The 18,266-nt window shown below is 52.7% G+C and overlaps 2 protein-coding genes across 2 annotated transcripts; both read left to right on the forward strand.

Moving 5' to 3' along the window:
* The first annotated feature begins 335 nt into the window (after positions 1-335).
* On the forward strand, positions 336-2,207 carry LOC128047519 (cathelin-related peptide SC5). The gene is made up of 4 exons (XM_052639746.1): positions 336-536; positions 1,167-1,274; positions 1,437-1,508; positions 2,106-2,207. Exons 1-4 carry the CDS (start codon positions 336-338, stop codon positions 2,205-2,207), a joined length of 483 nt encoding a protein of 160 aa, XP_052495706.1.
* A 5,491-nt stretch (positions 2,208-7,698) lies between these two features.
* Positions 7,699-9,247, forward strand: LOC128047318 (cathelicidin-2-like). Its single transcript, XM_052639456.1, has 4 exons — positions 7,699-7,896; positions 8,010-8,117; positions 8,262-8,333; positions 9,146-9,247. Exons 1-4 carry the CDS (start codon positions 7,699-7,701, stop codon positions 9,245-9,247), a joined length of 480 nt encoding a protein of 159 aa, XP_052495416.1.
* The last annotated feature ends 9,019 nt before the right edge of the window (positions 9,248-18,266 follow it).

Raw genomic sequence — 18,266 nt, forward strand, 5'->3', positions numbered from 1 at the left:
GAGGGGTTGTAGACACTGCCTGGTCCCCGCGTCTCCTGCGGACTCAACCCTCTTGAGCAAGCCTGCCTGTGACATTTCCCATGGGGTCCAGGGGAGGCCAAGGTATTGTAGGAGATGGAGAAACCATTTCTTCACCTTGCACAGGAGACAGAATTCACTCGCTGCCCTGCAGTCCTGTGAGGCAATAGCAGGGGCCGAGGCAAGTCCAGCTCACACCCTGGGAGGAGGGCAGGAATGGGGCGGGTCAGGAAGGCTCCCGGTTAAACTTTTGCATCAGAGCCCAGACTGGGCATAAAGGAGGGTCCCTCAGGTTGGGAGGAGGCAGACTGGGGACCATGGAGACCCAAAGGGCCAGCCTTTCCCTGGGACGGCGTTCACTGTGGCTCCTGCTGCTGGGACTAGTGCTGCCCTCGGCCAGCGCCCAGGCCCTCAGCTACAGGGAGGCCGTGCTTCGTGCTGTGGATCAGCTCAATGAGAAGTCCTCAGAAGCTAATCTCTACCGCCTCCTGGAGCTAGACCCGCCTCCCGAGCAGGATGTGAGTTGGGGAGGGGACTGGGAAGGGGATCTGTCTTCTGACATCCTCGGCCACACTGTCGCCCCTTCACTCAGGCTGGTCATCCTGTCAGGAAGGCACTTTTCCCTCTAGGTGGGCTCCCATCTCTTCCAGGAAACCTTCCCAGACCTGGGTCATCTCCCAGCACCAGGCTTCCTGCCTTAGCCTCTCTGCTGTGGGATCAGGCGCCCTGCACACCTGGCTCAGGCTCCCTGGACTTCTGGGAGCTCCAGGGATGGAGGGGTCACAGGCTCTGTGAGGTGACTTCCCTGCTAATGTCCCCCCTGCTCCTCGGTGTCTCCCTGCCAGGAGGGCCTCTGTCAGCCTGGAGGCTCCAGTGACAAGGGCTCTCCCTGCAGGCGGCCCTGACCTCCCTGGGCCCCTCTGAGGGGAGGCGCTGCCAGCAGCGCTGCTGTGAGGGCCGCTCCTGCTCTCTGTGTGCCCGTGAGGCCGGGCACGGGCTCTGTGCCCTCTCCTGTGCTCCTAGCACCAAGCCCAGGGCCGGACACACAGGGGGCAGGAGAGGCTGCCTTCTGGGTGGGGGGCAGGGACACAGGTCAGAGAAGGAAACATGAGCCCGAGCCGAGTCTTCCCATTTTATTCCTGGATCAGGACGAGAACTCAAACATCCCAAAGCCTGTGAGCTTCAGGGTGAAGGAGACTGTGTGCCCCAGGACGAGCCAGCAGCCCGCGGAGCAGTGTGACTTCAAGGAGAATGGGGTGAGCCTGGGGGCTGGGAGTGAGGGCTGGGATCAGAGCTTCTCAGCACAAGCTGAACTGGGAATTTCAGGGAAGGTTTCCAGCCCCTGGCGGGTGAGGTAAGGTGAGGCTGGGAGGTTATGACCCAGGGTTTCCAGGTTGACCTGGAGCTTCCCTTTCCAGCTGCTGAAAGAGTGTGTGGGGACAGTCACCTTGGACCAGGTCGGGAATAACTTCGACATCACCTGTGCTGCGGTGAGTGACCCCTCCTGGGTTGCGAGGCTTCTGGGGGATAGTGTGTCAAACATCCTTTGGACCAATGACCCACTGCCCTATCCAGGGCAGAGAAAGGCCCTCCCACCCGGGCCTCTCCTTCCCCTGAGCCCCAGGTCTCTAGCCCTGGCTCTGCATCCCTTAGAGCAGGGGTTCTCTACTGGGGTCCCCACCCGGGAACTGAGAGGCAGATTCTCAGCCCCACTGAGATCTCCTGAATCCAACTCTGAGGTGGGGTCCAGCCATTTGTATTTTCACAAGGCCTCCAGGAGATTCTGACTGTGCTGAAGTTTGAGCGGCACTGACTCGAGTCGTGAGCTTTCAGCCCCTGCTGTCATCCAGCTTTGCTGGGATGGACTTGTGACCCCAGAAAACCCTATGTCATCTGTGGGCCTCAGTTTCCTCATATGTCTGTGGTGTGGAGATTCAACCAGAGGCTCCAACGTTTGCAGCCAGAGGGTGTCTGGGCCCTAAAACCTCCTGAAATCGCCCAGTTAGTGGGGATGCCCAAGTGGGGAGGGTTTTGCTCTTACCCTGGGTCCCTCCCTCCACAGTAACGTGTTTCTTCTCGTTGCACAGCCCCAGAGTGTCAGGGGACTTGGAAGACTGGGTAGGAAGATAGTACATGGTTTGAAGAAGTATGGCCCAACTGTTATCCGACTAATTGCAATAGCTGGGTGAATTGTGGGCCCAGGAAAGAGTCCTAAGGGTCTGCCAGCCCTGGTGAAGACTTCTGGACTCTGAGAAATAAATTCTTGTGAGAACAAATTCCTCCAAGCCTCAGTTTCAATTGTCTCCCCTTCTCCCACTTATCATGACTGAGCTGTTTACTCTGGGAGGCCCTCAGTGTCGGGTGTGTGTATGTGTGTGTGTTTAAGTGTGTGTATGTGTTTGTGTTATCACTCCTGTATGTGTATGTGTGTGATCTCTCCTGTGTGTATGTATGTGTGTATGTGTGTGTGTGAACTCACTCCTGTGAACACAGAGAAGTGTGAGGCTCCTGTTCCTTCCAGGAGGGCACGGGGGAGGCAGCAGGCCCAGGAGCTCCAGGACAGTGTCTCCACTCTTGGAGAGTGTCTCCACTCCCTCCCGAGCCCTTCAGCCACCCCTGGCCTCCTCCTCCAACACCCAGTAGGACGTAAGGAGACCTGCTGTGTGTGCAGTGCTGGTGGGAATGCTGCTCCTGCTCATGTGGAGCTGACAGTCCACGAGCGGCCAGGCTTCTCACCTTGTTAAACATTCACAGAGACGAAGTTCAGTCTCAGGGCTGAGCCTGCAGGTGCAACGCCCAGGACATACCTCTTGCCTTCGACAATCTTAATTTTGAAATAGCCCATCCCTCCTGGCTTTTCCTGTGGCATTGAGACACATCACCGTTTTTTCAGCTGGGTCCCAGACTGAAGCAGTGGGCTTGTGTTTAGGGATCAGTTCAGTCTGGTTCAGTTGCTCAGTCGTGTCAGACTCTTTACGATCCCATGAACCGCAGCACGCCAGGCCTCCCTGTCCATCACCAACTCCTGGAGTTCACCCAAACCCATGTCCATTGAGTCGGTGATGCCATCCAACCATCTCATCCTCTGTCGTCCCCTTCTCCTCCTGCCCTCAATCTTTCCCAGCATCAGGGTCTTTTCCAATGAGTCAGCTCCTCACATCAGGTGGCCAAGGTATTGGAGTTTCAGCTTCAACATCAGTCCTTCCAATGAACACCCAGGATTGATCTCCCTTAGGATGGACTGGTTGGATCTCCTTGTAGCCCAAGGGACTCTCAAGAATCTTCTCCAACACTGCAATTCAAAAACATCAATTCTTCTGTATTCAGCTTTCTTTATAGTCCAACTCTCACATCCATACATGACCACTGGAAAAACCACACCCTTGACTAGATGGACCTTTGTTGGCAAAGTAATATCTCTGCTTTTGAATATGCTGTCTAGGTTGGTCATAACTTTCCTTCCAAGGAGTAAGCGTCTTTTAATTTCATGGCTGCAATCACCATCTGCAGTGATTTTGGAGCCCCCCCAAATAAAGTCAGCCACTGTTTCCACTGTTTCCCCATCTATTTGCCATGAAGTGATGGGACCGGATGCCATGGTCTTCGTTTTCTGAATGTTGAGCTTTAAGTCAACTTTTTCACTCTCCTCTTTCACTTTCATCGAGAGGCTCTTTAGTTCTTCTTCACTTTCTGCCATAAGGGTGGTGTTATCTGCATATTTGAGGTTATTGATATTTCTCCCGGCAATCTTGATTCCAGCTTGTGCTTCACCCAGCCCAGCGTTTCTCATGACGTACTCTGCATAGAAGTTAAATAAGCATGGTGACAATATAGAGCCTTGATGCACTCCTTTTCCTATTTGGAACCAGTCTGTTGTTCCATGTCCAGTTCTAACTGTTGCTTCTTGACCTGCATACAGATTTCTCAAGAGGCAGGTCAAGTGGTCTGGTATTCCCATCTCCTTCAGAATTTTCCACAGTTTATTGTGATCCACACAGTCCAAGGCTTTGGCATAGTCAATAAAGCAGAAATCGATGTTTTTCTGGAACTCTCTTGCTTTTTCCATGATCCAGTGGATGCTGGCAATTTGATCTTTGGTTCCTCTGCCTTTTCTAAAACCAGCTTGAACGTCAGGGAGTTCACGGTTCACGTATTGCTGAAGCCTGGCTTGGAGAATTTTGAGCATTACTTTACTAGCGTGTGAGGTGAGTGCAATTGTGCGGTAGTTTGAGCATTCTTTGGCATTGCCTTTCTTTGGAATTGGAATGAAAACTGACCTTTTCCAGTCCTGTGGCCACTGCTGAGTTTTCCAAATTTGCTGACATATTGAGTGCAGCACTTTCACAGCATCATCTTTCAGGATTTGAAATAGCTCAACTGGAATTCCATCACCTCCACTAGCTTTGTTCATAGTGATGCTTCCTAAGGCACACTTGACTTCACATTCCAAGATGTCTGGCTCTAGGTGAGTGTGAGTGATCACACCATCATCATTATCTGGGTCATGAATGGTACAAAATTTGCGCCATTATATACAAGCATCTTGTCCATCAGGGTGAAGAGCTCTGCATGAGGCTGTGAGAGACACAGTAACACACAGATCACATGTCTACTTGCTTATGTGTTTCAGACACTGCCCATGTCCTGCCCACTCCGCGTTCTCTAGTTGACCTTTGCCCTAGGGCAGGCTGGAAGCACTGGGGGGTTTGCACCAAAGGAGTAGCTTCAACCAACCACCGGGGGGACATGATGGAAAAAGACCTCCTCTTTCTGATTCCTTGGGTGGCCCACTCCCAGAAGTGTCCCACCTCTGCCTGAGGTCCCCAGCCTCAGGCCTGTCCAGTCCATTCAGTTTTACCTCAGTGTTGACCATATGTCCCTTGCTATGGACCAGGCCCTCAACATGTATACGTGACCACTGATAGCAGAAGGAAATAATGCCAACAATTTTTCCATCTCGACCCGTGAGAAGGAGACAGAACTGGTCCCGGACAGAGAGGCGTGCAGGCCTTGTCAATGCCTTCTACAGAGATTGGGGCAAGTCTGCTGCTTGACGTTTTGACCTCTCACCCCTGCGAAAACAGGTAACAGACTATTTCATGAATGCCACTGAGCGTCAGTTCGCGGCATGCTTGGCTCCTGTCCTGTGCACTCGGCCTGTGGATGTGACTGTGAGCGGACGAAAAAGCCCCGCCCCCACCTCAGTCAGTCCTAAGGCAGGGGTGCACTTCCAGTTCCAGCATTTTTGTGGGTGACGCTGAGGCTCGTCTCGGGGTGAGCACCTCTCTGCTCAGCTCCTTCCTCTGCCCTCTCCTCCCTTCGTGCTCCCTCCTTATGACCACCCCCCTCAAGGTTCACACGCCCCTTACTTTCCTGCCGAGGTCCTGCTTCTTGAGAACACGGGCTGTGATGACAGTGGGGCGGTGCAGAGTCCGTCCGCTCATCTCAGGTGGGTCAGGTGTGGGGCTCAATGTGCAGATAAGAGAGAAGGGCCTCAGCAGTCCAGGGTGGTGGAGCAGAGTGGGGTGGGGTTGAGGCAGCGCAATAAGCCAAGGGGACATTGAGGGTTTCACAAAGCAGTCAGAGTGGTACAGGTACAGGAGGTCAAGAGGTCCGTGGAGTTGGAATTTCAGTAACCACGTGTATTGCTAGTTAGTTTCTATTGTAATCATCTCCCTTTCCTCCTTTGACTTGGGAAAAGATACAGCTTGATCAAGGTGCCTCTGGGGCAATATCTGGGCTGTGTAACCGGGTTTCACAAAGCCCAACTTTCTTTCCTTCTCCAAGACTGAGTGGGCAACCAGCACCATCCATCCAGGCTGTCACTTTCCAAGGTGGCCTGGCCAAGCCCCCAAGGGTCCCCCAGGGCAACTGAGTCCACGAGCCACCCTGGACCCCTGGACACATGGTGCTTCCCTGCTGGTGATGGATTCGAAAGGGCTCCGTGGTCTCAGGACTCCTCTGTCCCTTGGGAACACTGTTTCTCCCAGCTGTGCTCTCTTGTCCTCCCAGTGGACCCCGCTTCCCCCTTGGTGTCCAACCAGAGCACTGGGCAGGGAGTCACTGAGGTCAAATCAGAAGGGATGTTCTAAAGTCTCTGCGAGCCAAGAGAAGTCTCTTTGTGTGGTTGAGGTCAGGGAAGGCGTCTCAAGGTGGAAGGGCAGGTCAAGCAGAGACATCAGGTGTAGAGATGGGAGGAGAGCAGGAGGCCGCAAGGTGTCTTCCAGTTGGGGTGGACAGGGCACCCTGACACCTGAGAACTGGAGGGATGTCCCCACTGTGTACAGTGGGAGTGTCAAGATTCAGACCCGACTGCCAAGCAGGGATCTGTGTATTCTGAAATCAGGGGATACAATGGTCATTCAGCGTTTTGTCTTAGCACCTAGAAATTGGTATGCAGGGAGGATTGTGCTGTGGGAGAACCTGAAAATCAGGGAAGGTGGAGTCTGGAGGTTGTGACTTCACTGAGAGGAGAGAAGACAGGGTAGGCCCAGGGCAGGGGTGGAGGGAGGTCAGGGGAGTGTCCTCAGGAGGGAGAAGGAGCAGGAGGTTCCCAGGCTTCCAGCTCCAGGCTCCAGCAGCAGCACCCAGCCAACAGCCCAGTGCGGACCATCGGCGTTCATGGGCGTCTTGAACCCAGAGACAGAGCAGTGATGCGTGTTCAGGAGAACTGGCGTCTTGAGAAGGGCTGTCCCCAGGAACGTGTGAGGACAGGGAGGAGAAGCAGCCCGGATGCTCCTGAGCCAGCCCTGCCTCCTAAGAGGAGACTCTTTGGAGGAGAGTCAGCAGGAGTCCCCAGGGAGGAGGCGGGGCCCCAGGAAAGCAGGGATGGGGAGAATTGGTCAGGGGCAACTTCAGGAGCACAGGGGGTCCCCGGAGTCTATGGAGATGAAGACACGGCTTAAATGTGAATATGGATCCAGTGAGGCCTGGGCAGCCTGCAGTGGCCTTGAGTGTAGAGAGGGCACTGAATTGGGGTCACAATGCAGATGACCCTTCCCATGCTTGGTTCAAGAGGGATCAGTGGAACGCGCCATGTCTTGCAGGGACAGGGGGAGGGTTGCTGTGAAGGAGAACTTTTTCAGTGAGAAAATAGTGGAGATGAATCTAGGAGAGGGCACCAAGGGAGCCAAGCCCTGACTGGCTGAGGTCTCAGCCCAGAGGACAGGATGGTGTAGGGTTGATGTCTGCCTAGGGATGGGCTGGAAATGTAAGTCTACAGCAGGAGTTGATGGTCTTACCATCTTCAAGTGGTAACTGAGTGCCTATTAGGTGCCAGACAGGGCCAAGAGCTGGCGATTGAGACGTGAATACACTCCTTTACTCTGGATCCTGAGGGGCCCATGGTGCAGAGTCAGAGGGGATGTGGACAGTGCCTGGCACCTCCTCTCCTGGAGGACACAACCCCCTTGAGCAAGCCTGCCTGTGACACTTCCTATGGACAGGCCAAAACACTCAGGAGATGGAGAAACCATTTCTTCACCTTGCATAGGGTCCTCCCTGCCCACTGCCCAGCAGTCCTGTGAGGCCACAGCAGGGGCTGAGGCAAGTCCTTCTCACATGCTGGGAGGAGGGCAGGGATGGGGCGGATGAGGAAGACTCCTGGTTGATCGATTGCATCAGGCCCAGGCTGAGCATAAAAGGAGGGTTCCTCAGGCTGGGAGGATGAGGACCGGGACCATGGAGACCCAGGGAGCCAGCCTCTTGCTGGGGCGCTTGTCATTGTGGCTCCTGCTGCTGGGACTAGTGGTGCCCTCGGCCAGCGCCCAGGCCCTCGGCTACAGGGAGGCCGTGCTTCGTGCCGTGGGTCAGCTCAACGAGCGGTCCTCAGAAGCTAATCTCTACCGCCTCCTGGAGCTAGACCCTGCACCCAATGATGTGAGTTATGAAGGGATCTGGGGAGGGGGCCAGCTAGTTGGGGGGCAGGGAGACAGATCAGAGGAAGAAGAAAGAGCCCAAACCCAGTTTCCCCTACTTTGACCCGTGACCAGGAGGTCGACCCAGGCACCAGAAAGCCCGTGAGCTTCACGGTGAAAGAGACCGTGTGCCCCAGGACCACCCAGCAGCCCCCGGAGGAGTGTGACTTCAAGGAGAATGGGGTGAGGCTTGCGGGGGGTGGGAAGGGAATGTCAGATGCTTCCCCGGGGTCAGACAGTGGGCTTGGGGATGATTTCCAACTCCTGGGAGGGGGCCGGGAGGTTATTGCCCAGGGGGTTCCTTTGACCTTGAGCCTCCCTTTGCAGCGGGTGAAACAGTGTGTGGGGACAGTCTCCTTGGATCCGTCCAATGACCAGTTTGACATAAACTGTAATGAGGTGAGTGGCCCCTTCTGGACTCAGGGGGTACTGGGCGGGGTAAGTATGTGAACGATCCTTTGGACCAATGGCCCCACTGCCCCATCGAGGGCAGAGAAAGACCCTCCCACCAGGCCCAGCTTCCCTGAGCCCCAGGTCTCCAGCCCTGGCTGTGCATCCCTTAAAGCAGTGGTTCTCTAATGGGGTCCCCACCCGGGGACAGGAAGGCAGATTCTCAGCACCACTCAAACCAACTGAATCCGACTCTGGGGTGAGGTCCAGCCGTTTGTATTTTCACAAGGCCTGCAGGGGATTCTGACTGTGCAGAAGCTTGAGAGGCACTGACTCAGTAATGATCTTTTATGCCCTGCTTTCCTGGGATGGGTTTGTGACCCTGACATACACTGACATTGAAGTCACTCAGTCGTGTCCAACTCCTTGCGACCCCATGGACTATAGCCTACCAGGCTCCTCCGTCCATAGAATGTTCCAGGCAAGAGTACTGGAGTGGGTTGCCATTTCCTTCTCCAGGAGATCTTCCCGACCCAGGGATCGAACCGGGGTCTCCCTCCTTGTAGGCAGACGCTTTGCCGTCTGAGCCACCAGGGAAGTCTTGTGACCCTGGGAAGCCCCGTGTCATCTGTAGGCCTCAGTTTCATCTCTGTCTGTGGTATGGAGATTTAACCATATGCTTCAAGGATCACAGCCAGAGGGTGATCTGGGTCCCCAAGGTTCCTGGAGTCCACTAGGAATGGCCTTTCAGATGTGGAGGGAGGGTCTTGTCTTGACCTTCCCCCGGTTCTCACAAGAAATCTGTTTTTATTGGTTCATAGCTTCAGAGTGTCAGATTTCGTCGACCATTCCGACGTCCACGAATCCGAACATTTCCCCCACCGTTCTATCCACCCTTTAGAAGATTTCTTGGTAGACGGTGAACAGTAGGCAGATAACTCCCTGATAAGAGCTTCTGATGAATCAGAAGCCCAGGGAGGACCTCTTGGGATCTCTTTTGGCCTGAGTCAGCATCCAAAAAATAAAATCTTGTGAAAACAACTTCCTCCAGCTTTCAATTTCAGTTGTCTCCCCTCTTCCAACTTACCATGACCGTTAGCACTGTCTTTGTATGTGTGTGTGTGTGTGCTTGTGTCTGTGTGTGTGTGTGTGTGTGTGTCTGTGTGATCACTCCTGTGAACACAGAGAAGCATGAGGCCCCTGTTCCTTCCAGGAGGGCACGGGGGCAGGCAGCAGCCCCAGAAGCTCCAGGACAGCGTCCCCACACCCAGGTCCCTCCCGAGCCCTTCACCCGCCCCTGCCCTCCTCCTCCAACACCCAGTAGGACATACGGAGACCTGCTGTGTGTGCAGTGCTGGTGGGAATGCTGCTTCTGGTCACGTGGAGCTGACTGACGGTCCACGAGGGGTCAGGCTGCTCACCTTGCTAAACACTCACAGAGATGCAGTTCAGTCTCAGGGTTAAGTCTGCATGAGACACGCCCGGAACATTCCTCTTCCCCATGGTGATCTTAACTCTGGAAAGTCCACACCTCCTGACTTTTCTGTGGCATTCAGACACATCACTGTCTTTCTAGTTGGCTCCTACAGTTTAGTGGTGGGTCTGTGTGACGGAATCCGATGATATAAAACTTCTCAATAAAAAGAAGCATTCTGCTCATCGGGGCGATGAGCTGAATACTGTGTGAGACGCAGAAAGTGACACACAGGTCACATCTCTCTTTCCCCGGGTGTTCAGACACTGTCTATGTCCTGCCCACTCCCCAAGCTCTATCTGACCTTTGCACTCGAGCAGACTGGAAGCACCAGGAAGTTTGTATTCTGGTAGCAGCTTCAACCAGCCATTGGAAGGACTGGGGGGAAAACACCTCCTCTTCCTCACCCTTGGGGTGGCCCACTCCCAGATATGCATATCCCTGTGTGAGGTCCCCAACGGGATTTAGCCCCAACCACCCCCATCAGCGACCTCTTCATTGACCCCTCCTCTTCTGACTCGTGGCCTGCTCTGTCTCCCCTGTCCACACTTCTGCTGGCTTATTTTCTGGAATCTCCTCCCAAACTCCTTCCACCAAAGGTGTGTCTTAGGTCTCCTGCTGGGTCCACCTGAACAAGACACAGATTGCCTTCTCTGAGAGGGACAGAGGGCAGCATCTCACAGAGCATTTACTCTGCTACCTGTCAGGCTTGGCTCCTCTTGGTGAGCAGGTGGGGCTAAGTTCAGGCAGGTTAGAGGAAACTCACGCTTCTCACTCTAGGGAACATGGCCTCTGATGGCAGTGGAGTCGTGGAGAGTCCGTCCACTCGTTCCATACGGGTCAGGTGCGGGGCCTGATGTCGGGACAAGAGAGAAGGGCCCAAGGGGTCCAGGGTGGTGGTGCAGGAGGGGGCGCTCCTGGGGGCCAGTGCTAAAAGCCAAGATGCACTGAAGGTCTCACAATATGATGAGAGGGCACAGGAGGTCAAGAGGCCCAGGGAGAAGACTCGTCATGATTCTCAGTGTTTGTGTACGTGTGAAGGTCACTCACTTCAGGGCAGGGGGCAGCTTCCGTGGTTGCGGCATTGAAATCAAAGACAGAGTGGAGGAGGTCAAGAGATCAGGAAGAGGGGAGCCAATCGGCATGAACCAGAAAGGGCTTCTCCATCCCCCAGACTCATGCTGTATCAAGGAGGGAAACTGGACTGTTAACTAGGCAAGGACCTTGTGGATCTTGATTGTGTTCCTCCGTGCATGAATGAAGCTGTAAGATATACCATGCAGCCCGCTGTTCTCCCATGTGCCACTCTGCCTCTGTGTCACCCCCAGCTGGAGCAGGGTAGGACGCTGGCAGGGGAGGCAGAGAGCTACATTGTTGCTTTCATGGCCCCTAGGCACTTTCAACTGTGTGGACTCATTCATCCTCAAAGACGTATTTAATGCTATATTTTACAACTCAGTTCAGTTCAGTTCAGTGGCTCAGTCGTATGTGACTCTGTCTGATGTTCAGAGCCTCAAGGAGCACCACCCCTATCACCGGAAGGGTGAAAAATGAAAATCTCCACAAAATGACTCTTCCTGGGAAAGAGGAAAACGGGGCACTTGGAGGGAAACATCTAGAGGCAAAGGTGGCCGATCACATTCCAGATGCAGCTCTCTCAGACGTGGGGTCTGTGTCAGAGCTCCCAGGGGGCTTTGGTCCACTAGGGTCCAGAAGATGCCTGGTCCTTCATGGGTGGATGTGCTAAGTTAAAGGAGTTTGCATGGGCTGTGTTGCCGGGGTCCAGCCCCGGTGGATCCAGGGAATTCGAAGGGTGGACGGCGTTGGCGAGGAAAGACTTGTTTATTTATTAGTATAAGATTAGATTAGGAAGAAATAGTGTAGTAGGAAAATTAAGTGGAGAAAAAGGGATTACATGGAAGGCCAATAAAATTCCAGACAAGGAATTTGCACCATCTACGTTGGGTCACCGGCGCTCGCTTGAATATCTAAGGGTGCCTTGCCTTAGGCTCCCTTTCGCACGAGTCTTAACAGCCAGGGCAAGTAAGTAGACTTGGCGAGCCTCTGCGCCCCAGATGGGAATTCAGCCTGAAGTTAAAATAAAGAGGAAAAAGAGAGAGACACGGGGGAAATCAGTCCAGCGACTGGCTCCGTCCTCTATTGTTCAGAAGGCCTTTTATACTTTTGATAAAACATGGAGATCAATGGGTAGCACAAAGTTGTGCAGCGTTAGCAGTCCAGACTCCTATCAAAACCAGGCTTTTCTCTCTGCATACCTAATTGTATACACAAGTCTTAGGTAATTTACATCATCTTCCAGCCAAAAGGGCCAATTAACATTTTACAGCCTTTTTTCTGATAAGGGTTCGTCAACCAGAAGACTTATTTGTGTTGATCTTTGCAAGGTCTGGTGCCACTCTCAGAAAGCACTAAATAAAGTTACATTCTTACACAGCAAAGATACAGCAACTTATAACAAGTAGAGGGAGTACAGTGATTTACAGCAAAAGAGAAGCAATTAACTCAAAAGTCTAGTGTTGCTAACATCAAAACTACTATGTATCTTTTTCTACATCCTGCTTACATTGAGTAACATCCTTCCAGGTGCCTAAAAGATAAAGGATATGGAGGCCTGGCAGCAGTCATTGAGTCAACAGTGAAAACCCTCTACCAATATAATTTTTAACTCTTTAGAAAAGGCTCTGTATCTTTAAGATGCTTTCAAGCTTTGTGCCTCTCGCGACTGGGGGGCTGTAAGCAAATCACAAGCTGTAAGAGGTCCGGGGAACCTGTTAGGCAAGCTAGAGCGCAATCAGAGGGGGTTAACTGAAACATCCCTTTCAAGTGCAGAAGACTAAAGCTCTGAGTTGACTTTTTCCAGAGAATATTAGAAAAGTGGAAAAGCAGAGCACAAAAGCCAGCAGATTTTTATTTTGGGGGGTGGATGCTCAGGAAATGCCAGGGGGAACTCCTGAAGTCTGATCACGGCCTTGCGTATGTCAGCTTCCTCCCTCATGACCTTGTCACGGGTGGGATTCCTCACGCTGGCTCCCGGCACTGTGCCACTGCTGCTGCTCAGCCTCAAAGACATCTTTTGACACCTGTGCCTGAACATGGCCCCTCGGTCAAGAAACCTTCCCAAATTTACCTGGTTGTGTTTCTCACTGTCTCATGGGCAGTACACCAGAGACTGGCAGTGTGGTCTGGTGTCTGCCTATGAAACTGGATGGTCAAGCCTCAGTCTCTGGGGTATCAAACCTTGTTGCAATAGAATGCTCTGCACTCACTATCTCTTTTATGACTCACATTGATATGCAAGGAAAACGAGCATTCATGGGCCATGTTAATGGAATCAACAAATGAATTAAACCTGCACTGGCTAGGTAGGGTCTCGAGGCATGTGGATACACTATCACATGGGACATGGTGTTCCATTTAAATCCACCATCAGACCTCAAAATATTGACACAGTCTAGCGATGCCAGCACATGAGGCCAAGGAAACCTCACCAAAGTGGCTGACTGCCAGCCTCGCGACTGAGTGACAAAGGGAATTCCAGGGCAACAACAGGGGTGCCATCCCTGTCTAAACAGCATACGTGGGATATGATATTCAAAGACTCTCAGATGGTCTGTGTTTCATATCTGGATTCATAGAACACATCCGATCTGCAACAGCATTGCCTTATAGTAAGAAGCTGGTTGTGAACAGCTACCCAGGTGACTCCCCAGACCTTCAGTGCCCCCAATCTCATATCCAAGTAGTCAGTACTATTGGAAGATGAAATGGACACTAGAGGAAACATCGAAAGGATAACTATACAAGGCTCACCTCCCAGTGGAGCACACACTTAGGGAAGGCAACTTGAATTCTAAATGAGTTGACTCCCTGGGAGGCTATCTTCTAGCTAAGTAGAATGTTTAATTTTGAGGCTCGGAAATGAGGGAAGAGGCCCATCCTGATGGAAGACTCTCAAACCACATGAGTAATCTTTCTCAGCCCACTTGTCTTTTTCCCAGGCACTTCTGGCACCTTCTAGTATTGGAATTTGCAAGCTGCAAAGAAGATCCACGTGGTGGGTGACTCCACCCTAGTTCTCATTGTACTGCCAGCTCTGCTGCTGGAAGGCTATTGATGACAATGATCATGAATATAAGGTGGAAACTCCTAAGGCGATCCTACTGGTGTTTCAGGACATAGGGAGCTGTTCTATGATGGGTCATGGCATAAAAGGATGAAGCTCCTGAGCACGTAGGGAGGAGTCTGGGCACATGGTCTAAGACAGGGGGAGGACTGGGGACAGGAGCAGTGATTGCTAAGGGACTGGGTGTTCAGATCACTTGGTTGTGAAGACAGTAACTACCCTGGTGATGGGAATAGAAGGCCTCTGACTCACAGAGTCTAGGGTGGGAAGACGCACCTTTCATTGCTCTCTCAGCGTTTGTCTGCAGGGCATCTGGTCACTTACACCCAGACTCTACCTCATCAACAACCAATGAAGAGTCTTTTTCTAAAAATTAGTTATTTATTTATGACTGTGCTGAGTCTTCATTGCTGCGCTTGGGCATTCTCTAGTGACGGTGAGTGGGGGTTACTCTTTATTGCAGTGCACAGGCTTCTCATCTGGTGGCTTCTCTTGTTGCAGAGTATGAGCTCTAGAAGGTGGGCTCAGTAGCATACAGGCTTATGGTGGGCTGGCACGGAGGCCTAGTTGCCCCACGGCATGTGGAATATTCACAGAGCAGGGATTGAACCTGCGACCCCTGTATTGGCAGGCAGATTCTTAATCACTAGATCACCAGGGAAGTCCTGAAGAGTCTTAATCTATGGGCTCTTGTTACCTTTCCAACAACTGCCACCTCCAGGAGCGGACAGCCTCCACTAAATGTGACATAACAAGGATGACCTTCTAGATACTGATAAGAGTTTCCTAAGTCTCATCATGAAATTTTGAACTCTTTTTCATGTGTTGCCCAGAATATGGCAGCTGTTCCAAGCTTAAAGACTTGTCAGATTCTGATATCACAAAAGCAATATCTCTTGCTGATCTTGTTGCTACTAAGTATGTGAAAGTCTGGCCTGGACTTACCTACAACACCCAGCTCGTCTCAACTCTCTCTTGTGATGATAAAGAGCATTTTGTGGGCAGGGCGCACGGCTGGTATCAAGAGTGTGTCACCGGTGCAGTCACACAGGCCCCCATGCTTAGGCACTTGCTAATGACTTATTCTTGAGGTCTTGAAATTCTCATGATTTTGAACAAGGGGCCCCACATTTTCATTTGCAAGTGATGGAGCCAGTGGCTGACCAGTGGTAACTCCATACTTGGAATAATACAAGAAGGAGGCCCCGGAAACCATTTTGAGAGTAACCTATTTCCCTCCACCCTTGCCCCAGTTCTCCCTAGGGTCTTCCCCTCCACCCCAGCAACTTCAGCAGCCAGAGGGCAAGGGATAGCCCTGGAAGCAATGGAAAAGAGTAGGAGGTGGACCAGGGCAGAACAGGCCCCCAGTTCAGCCCTTCAGTGTCTAGAGTGCCGCTGGTCAAAAAGAAGAGTCTCCAGAACTTCTTCAACTTCTGAGATTCACGTGAGATACAGGGATCGCCAGAGTGGTGGGTGGTGGGGTCAGAGAGAGGGGTAGGGAGCTAGTCTAAGAAAGATGGAGGCCGTAGATTGGACCAGGGGGCTCCACACTGGACAAGAGCTCTGGGTCCTTCTATCAACCCTGATTTGGCCAAGACCTCTCTCCCAAGGCTGCATCTCACCCCACCCTGGGCCTCAGTTTCCTTCTTGGCTCAGTGAGACTGGTGATGAGCCCTATCCTGCCCTCCTGACAAGAGTGCTGTGAACTCAGAGGAGGTGAGTGCAGAGGAGCCCATTGTACCCGGAGGGCCACACACACAGGTCACATCGTTGGACTCAGGTCTCCAGACTTCTTAGGCAATGTGTTGATGCGGAGGCTGTGAGTGGAGGAGGCAGGACAAAAGGGGCCTCAAAACTCCCTTCGCAGTGTTGTTACCATGACCCTCCCAGGGATTAGTGTCAGGGTTGTTGTGTAGGTGACAGGATGGACCCCAGGGATCCCACTCAGTGTTTTTGTCACTGCCAAATTACTTGGAAGAAAGTTCTTTCAATGAGATTGCCCAAGGGCACACTAGTGACCATCATGGCAGGAACTCCCAGCAAAGGGCGAGAGTTCCCAACTTAAGAAATGGCGGGCTATCAGTCTGGTTTCCTATTCACAGCCAGGGTGTCACACCTACAGAGCATAGCCCCCAGCAGCCCCAGCCCTCCCTTCCCTGGTCCCTGCCACCCATCAGCCCTCCCACTCTCCACCCCACTGTAACCTGCAATTCCAGCTCCCCAAGCTCTTTCCTTTTCTGTTGATTTAAGTCCTTATGGAGGGAGGTTGTTGCTGGAGACAGAATCGGTGGTTTTCTACAGGTGGTGATTAGGCAGGAAGGTGCTTTACAATCTCCTGAATATCTTTACAAAAGAAATAAAGTCAGGTGCTTACCTGTAACTATTGAATTGGACCAGGGACCTGTGACAGATTCCAAGCTGGAAAAAATGGAATCAATGAGATGGTGTTTAGATCCCCAGTTGGTCTGTCTCTCTTACTAGGAGTTGGTCCCTTCTTTCTTTAATTCCCAAAGGGCATACTAGCTGGCCTGGGCTGCTAGTATGAAGTATGTGAAGTCTCCAGATGGCGGGCTGTCTCCCCCTTCCCAGGATACCCATGAGCAGACATAAGACTCCTCTAGGACAAGGCAGTTGTGAGGACTAAATCAGAAAAGGCAGATGCTGGAGACGTGGAAGGCTCGCTCCTCATCACAGGAGGTGCAGACTGAGGATCTGGCAGAGGCCCCTAACAAACAGGATCCAGGGAGGATGGGGAAGGAGAATCTAGTCTGCAATCGTGCAGAGGCAGCAAAGCACAGGGGAGGCCTTCCCTGGTGACTCAGCAGTGAAGAATCTGCCTGCAATGCAGGAGACCCAGGAGCCGCAGGTTCGATCCCTGGGTTGAGATGATTCCCTAGTGGAGGACACAGCAACCCACCCCAGTATTCTTGCCTGAGAAATCTCATGGACAGACAAGCCTGGCGGGCTACAGTTCATGGGGTTGCAAAGAGTCGAACGTGACTTAGCGAATAGACCACCACCACCAGGAAAGCACAGATTTCCAGGCTACCAAACACCTGGTAACCATGTGTGTTTCTAATTATTTGACTTGGGGAAAAGATACAGCTTGACCAAGAGGCCACTGGGGCGATATCTGGGCAGTGTAATGAGGTTGCACACAACTCACTTCTCTTTCCTTCTCCAAGGCTGAGTGGTCAACCAGCATCTCCCATCCAGGCTGCCACCTTCCAAGGTGCCCTGGCCAAGGCTCCAAGGGTCCCACAGGGCAACTGAGTCCACAACCTCCCTGGGCCTCACGGGCACACGGTGCTTCCCTGGCATTGATGGACTGGAATGTTCTTCTTGGCTTCAGCTCTCCTCTGGCCCTTGGGCATAGTATTTCCCCCAGCTGCACTCTCTTTTCCTCCCAGTGTCTCCCTCCCCACCTGGTGTTCAACCAGAGCACTGGGCAGGGAGTCCTGGAGGTCAAATCAGAAGGGATGTCCTGGACTTCCCTGGTGATCCTGTGGGTAAGAATCTGCCTGCCAATGCAGGGGATGTGGGTTGGATCCCTGGTCCAGGAAGATCCCACACAAGGCAAGTAAGCCCTTGGGCCACAGCTACTGAGACCTCACACTCTAGAGCCTGTGCTCCGCAACTAGAGAAGCCACCGCAACGAGAAGCCTGTGCTCCACAACTAGAGCGCAGCCCCTGCTCTATGCAGCCAGACTAGCTGGTGGGCGGCAACGAAGACCAGGACAGCCAGAACGAACTAACTAAAAAGCACATTTTACTAAAAAAGCAAAAGAGAAGAAGGGATGTCCTGAAGGCTTTGGGAGTCAAGGGGAGGAGGTACCACTTTTGGTTAAGGTCAGGGAAAATTTTGCAAGGTGGCATGTCAGGGCAAGCAGAGACACCAGCTGCCGATGTGGGGGCCAAGCAGGAGGCTCCGAGATGGCTTGTGGTTGGAGTGGTCAAGGCAGCTTGAGACCTGACCTGCAGGGCCAGGTTGTGGACACTGAGGAGCTCCAGGAGAACCAGACCCTGCTGTCAGGCGGGGGTCTGTGTGCTCTGAAGGCAGAGGGTGAAATGGTCAAATCAGCATTCTGCCTTTGCATCTAGAAATGGTGTGAAGGGTGGACAGTGGTCTGGGGAGAGCCTGACAATCAGGAAACATGGAGTCTGGAGGTTGTGGCTTCACTGAGAGGAGAGGAGATGGGAGTAGGCCCAGGGCAGGGGTGGCGGGAGGTCAGGGGAGTGTCCTCAGGAGGAAGAAGGAGCAGGTGGGGCTACCAGGCTTCCAGCTCAGGGCTCCTGCAGCAGCACCCAGCCAACAGCCCAGTGT

Source organism: Budorcas taxicolor, chromosome 1 (genome assembly GCF_023091745.1).
Source record: "Budorcas taxicolor isolate Tak-1 chromosome 1, Takin1.1, whole genome shotgun sequence".
NCBI lineage: Eukaryota > Metazoa > Chordata > Mammalia > Artiodactyla > Bovidae > Budorcas > Budorcas taxicolor.

What these genes read in the sequence shown, in the direction of transcription:
- LOC128047318 (XM_052639456.1), top strand. Translation starts at nt 7,699, where the DNA reads ATGGAGACCCAGGGAGCCAGCCTCTTGCTGGGGCGCTTGTCATTGTGG. An exon ending in GTGACTTCAAGGAGAATGGG is followed by an intron (nt 8,118 to 8,261) that starts GTGAGGCTTGCG and finishes CTCCCTTTGCAG; the next exon opens with CGGGTGAAACAGTGTGTGGG. An exon ending in TTGACATAAACTGTAATGAG is followed by an intron (nt 8,334 to 9,145) that starts GTGAGTGGCCCC and finishes ATTGGTTCATAG; the next exon opens with CTTCAGAGTGTCAGATTTCG.
- LOC128047519 (XM_052639746.1), top strand. Translation starts at nt 336, where the DNA reads ATGGAGACCCAAAGGGCCAGCCTTTCCCTGGGACGGCGTTCACTGTGG. An exon ending in GTGACTTCAAGGAGAATGGG is followed by an intron (nt 1,275 to 1,436) that starts GTGAGCCTGGGG and finishes TTCCCTTTCCAG; the next exon opens with CTGCTGAAAGAGTGTGTGGG. An exon ending in TCGACATCACCTGTGCTGCG is followed by an intron (nt 1,509 to 2,105) that starts GTGAGTGACCCC and finishes CTCGTTGCACAG; the next exon opens with CCCCAGAGTGTCAGGGGACT.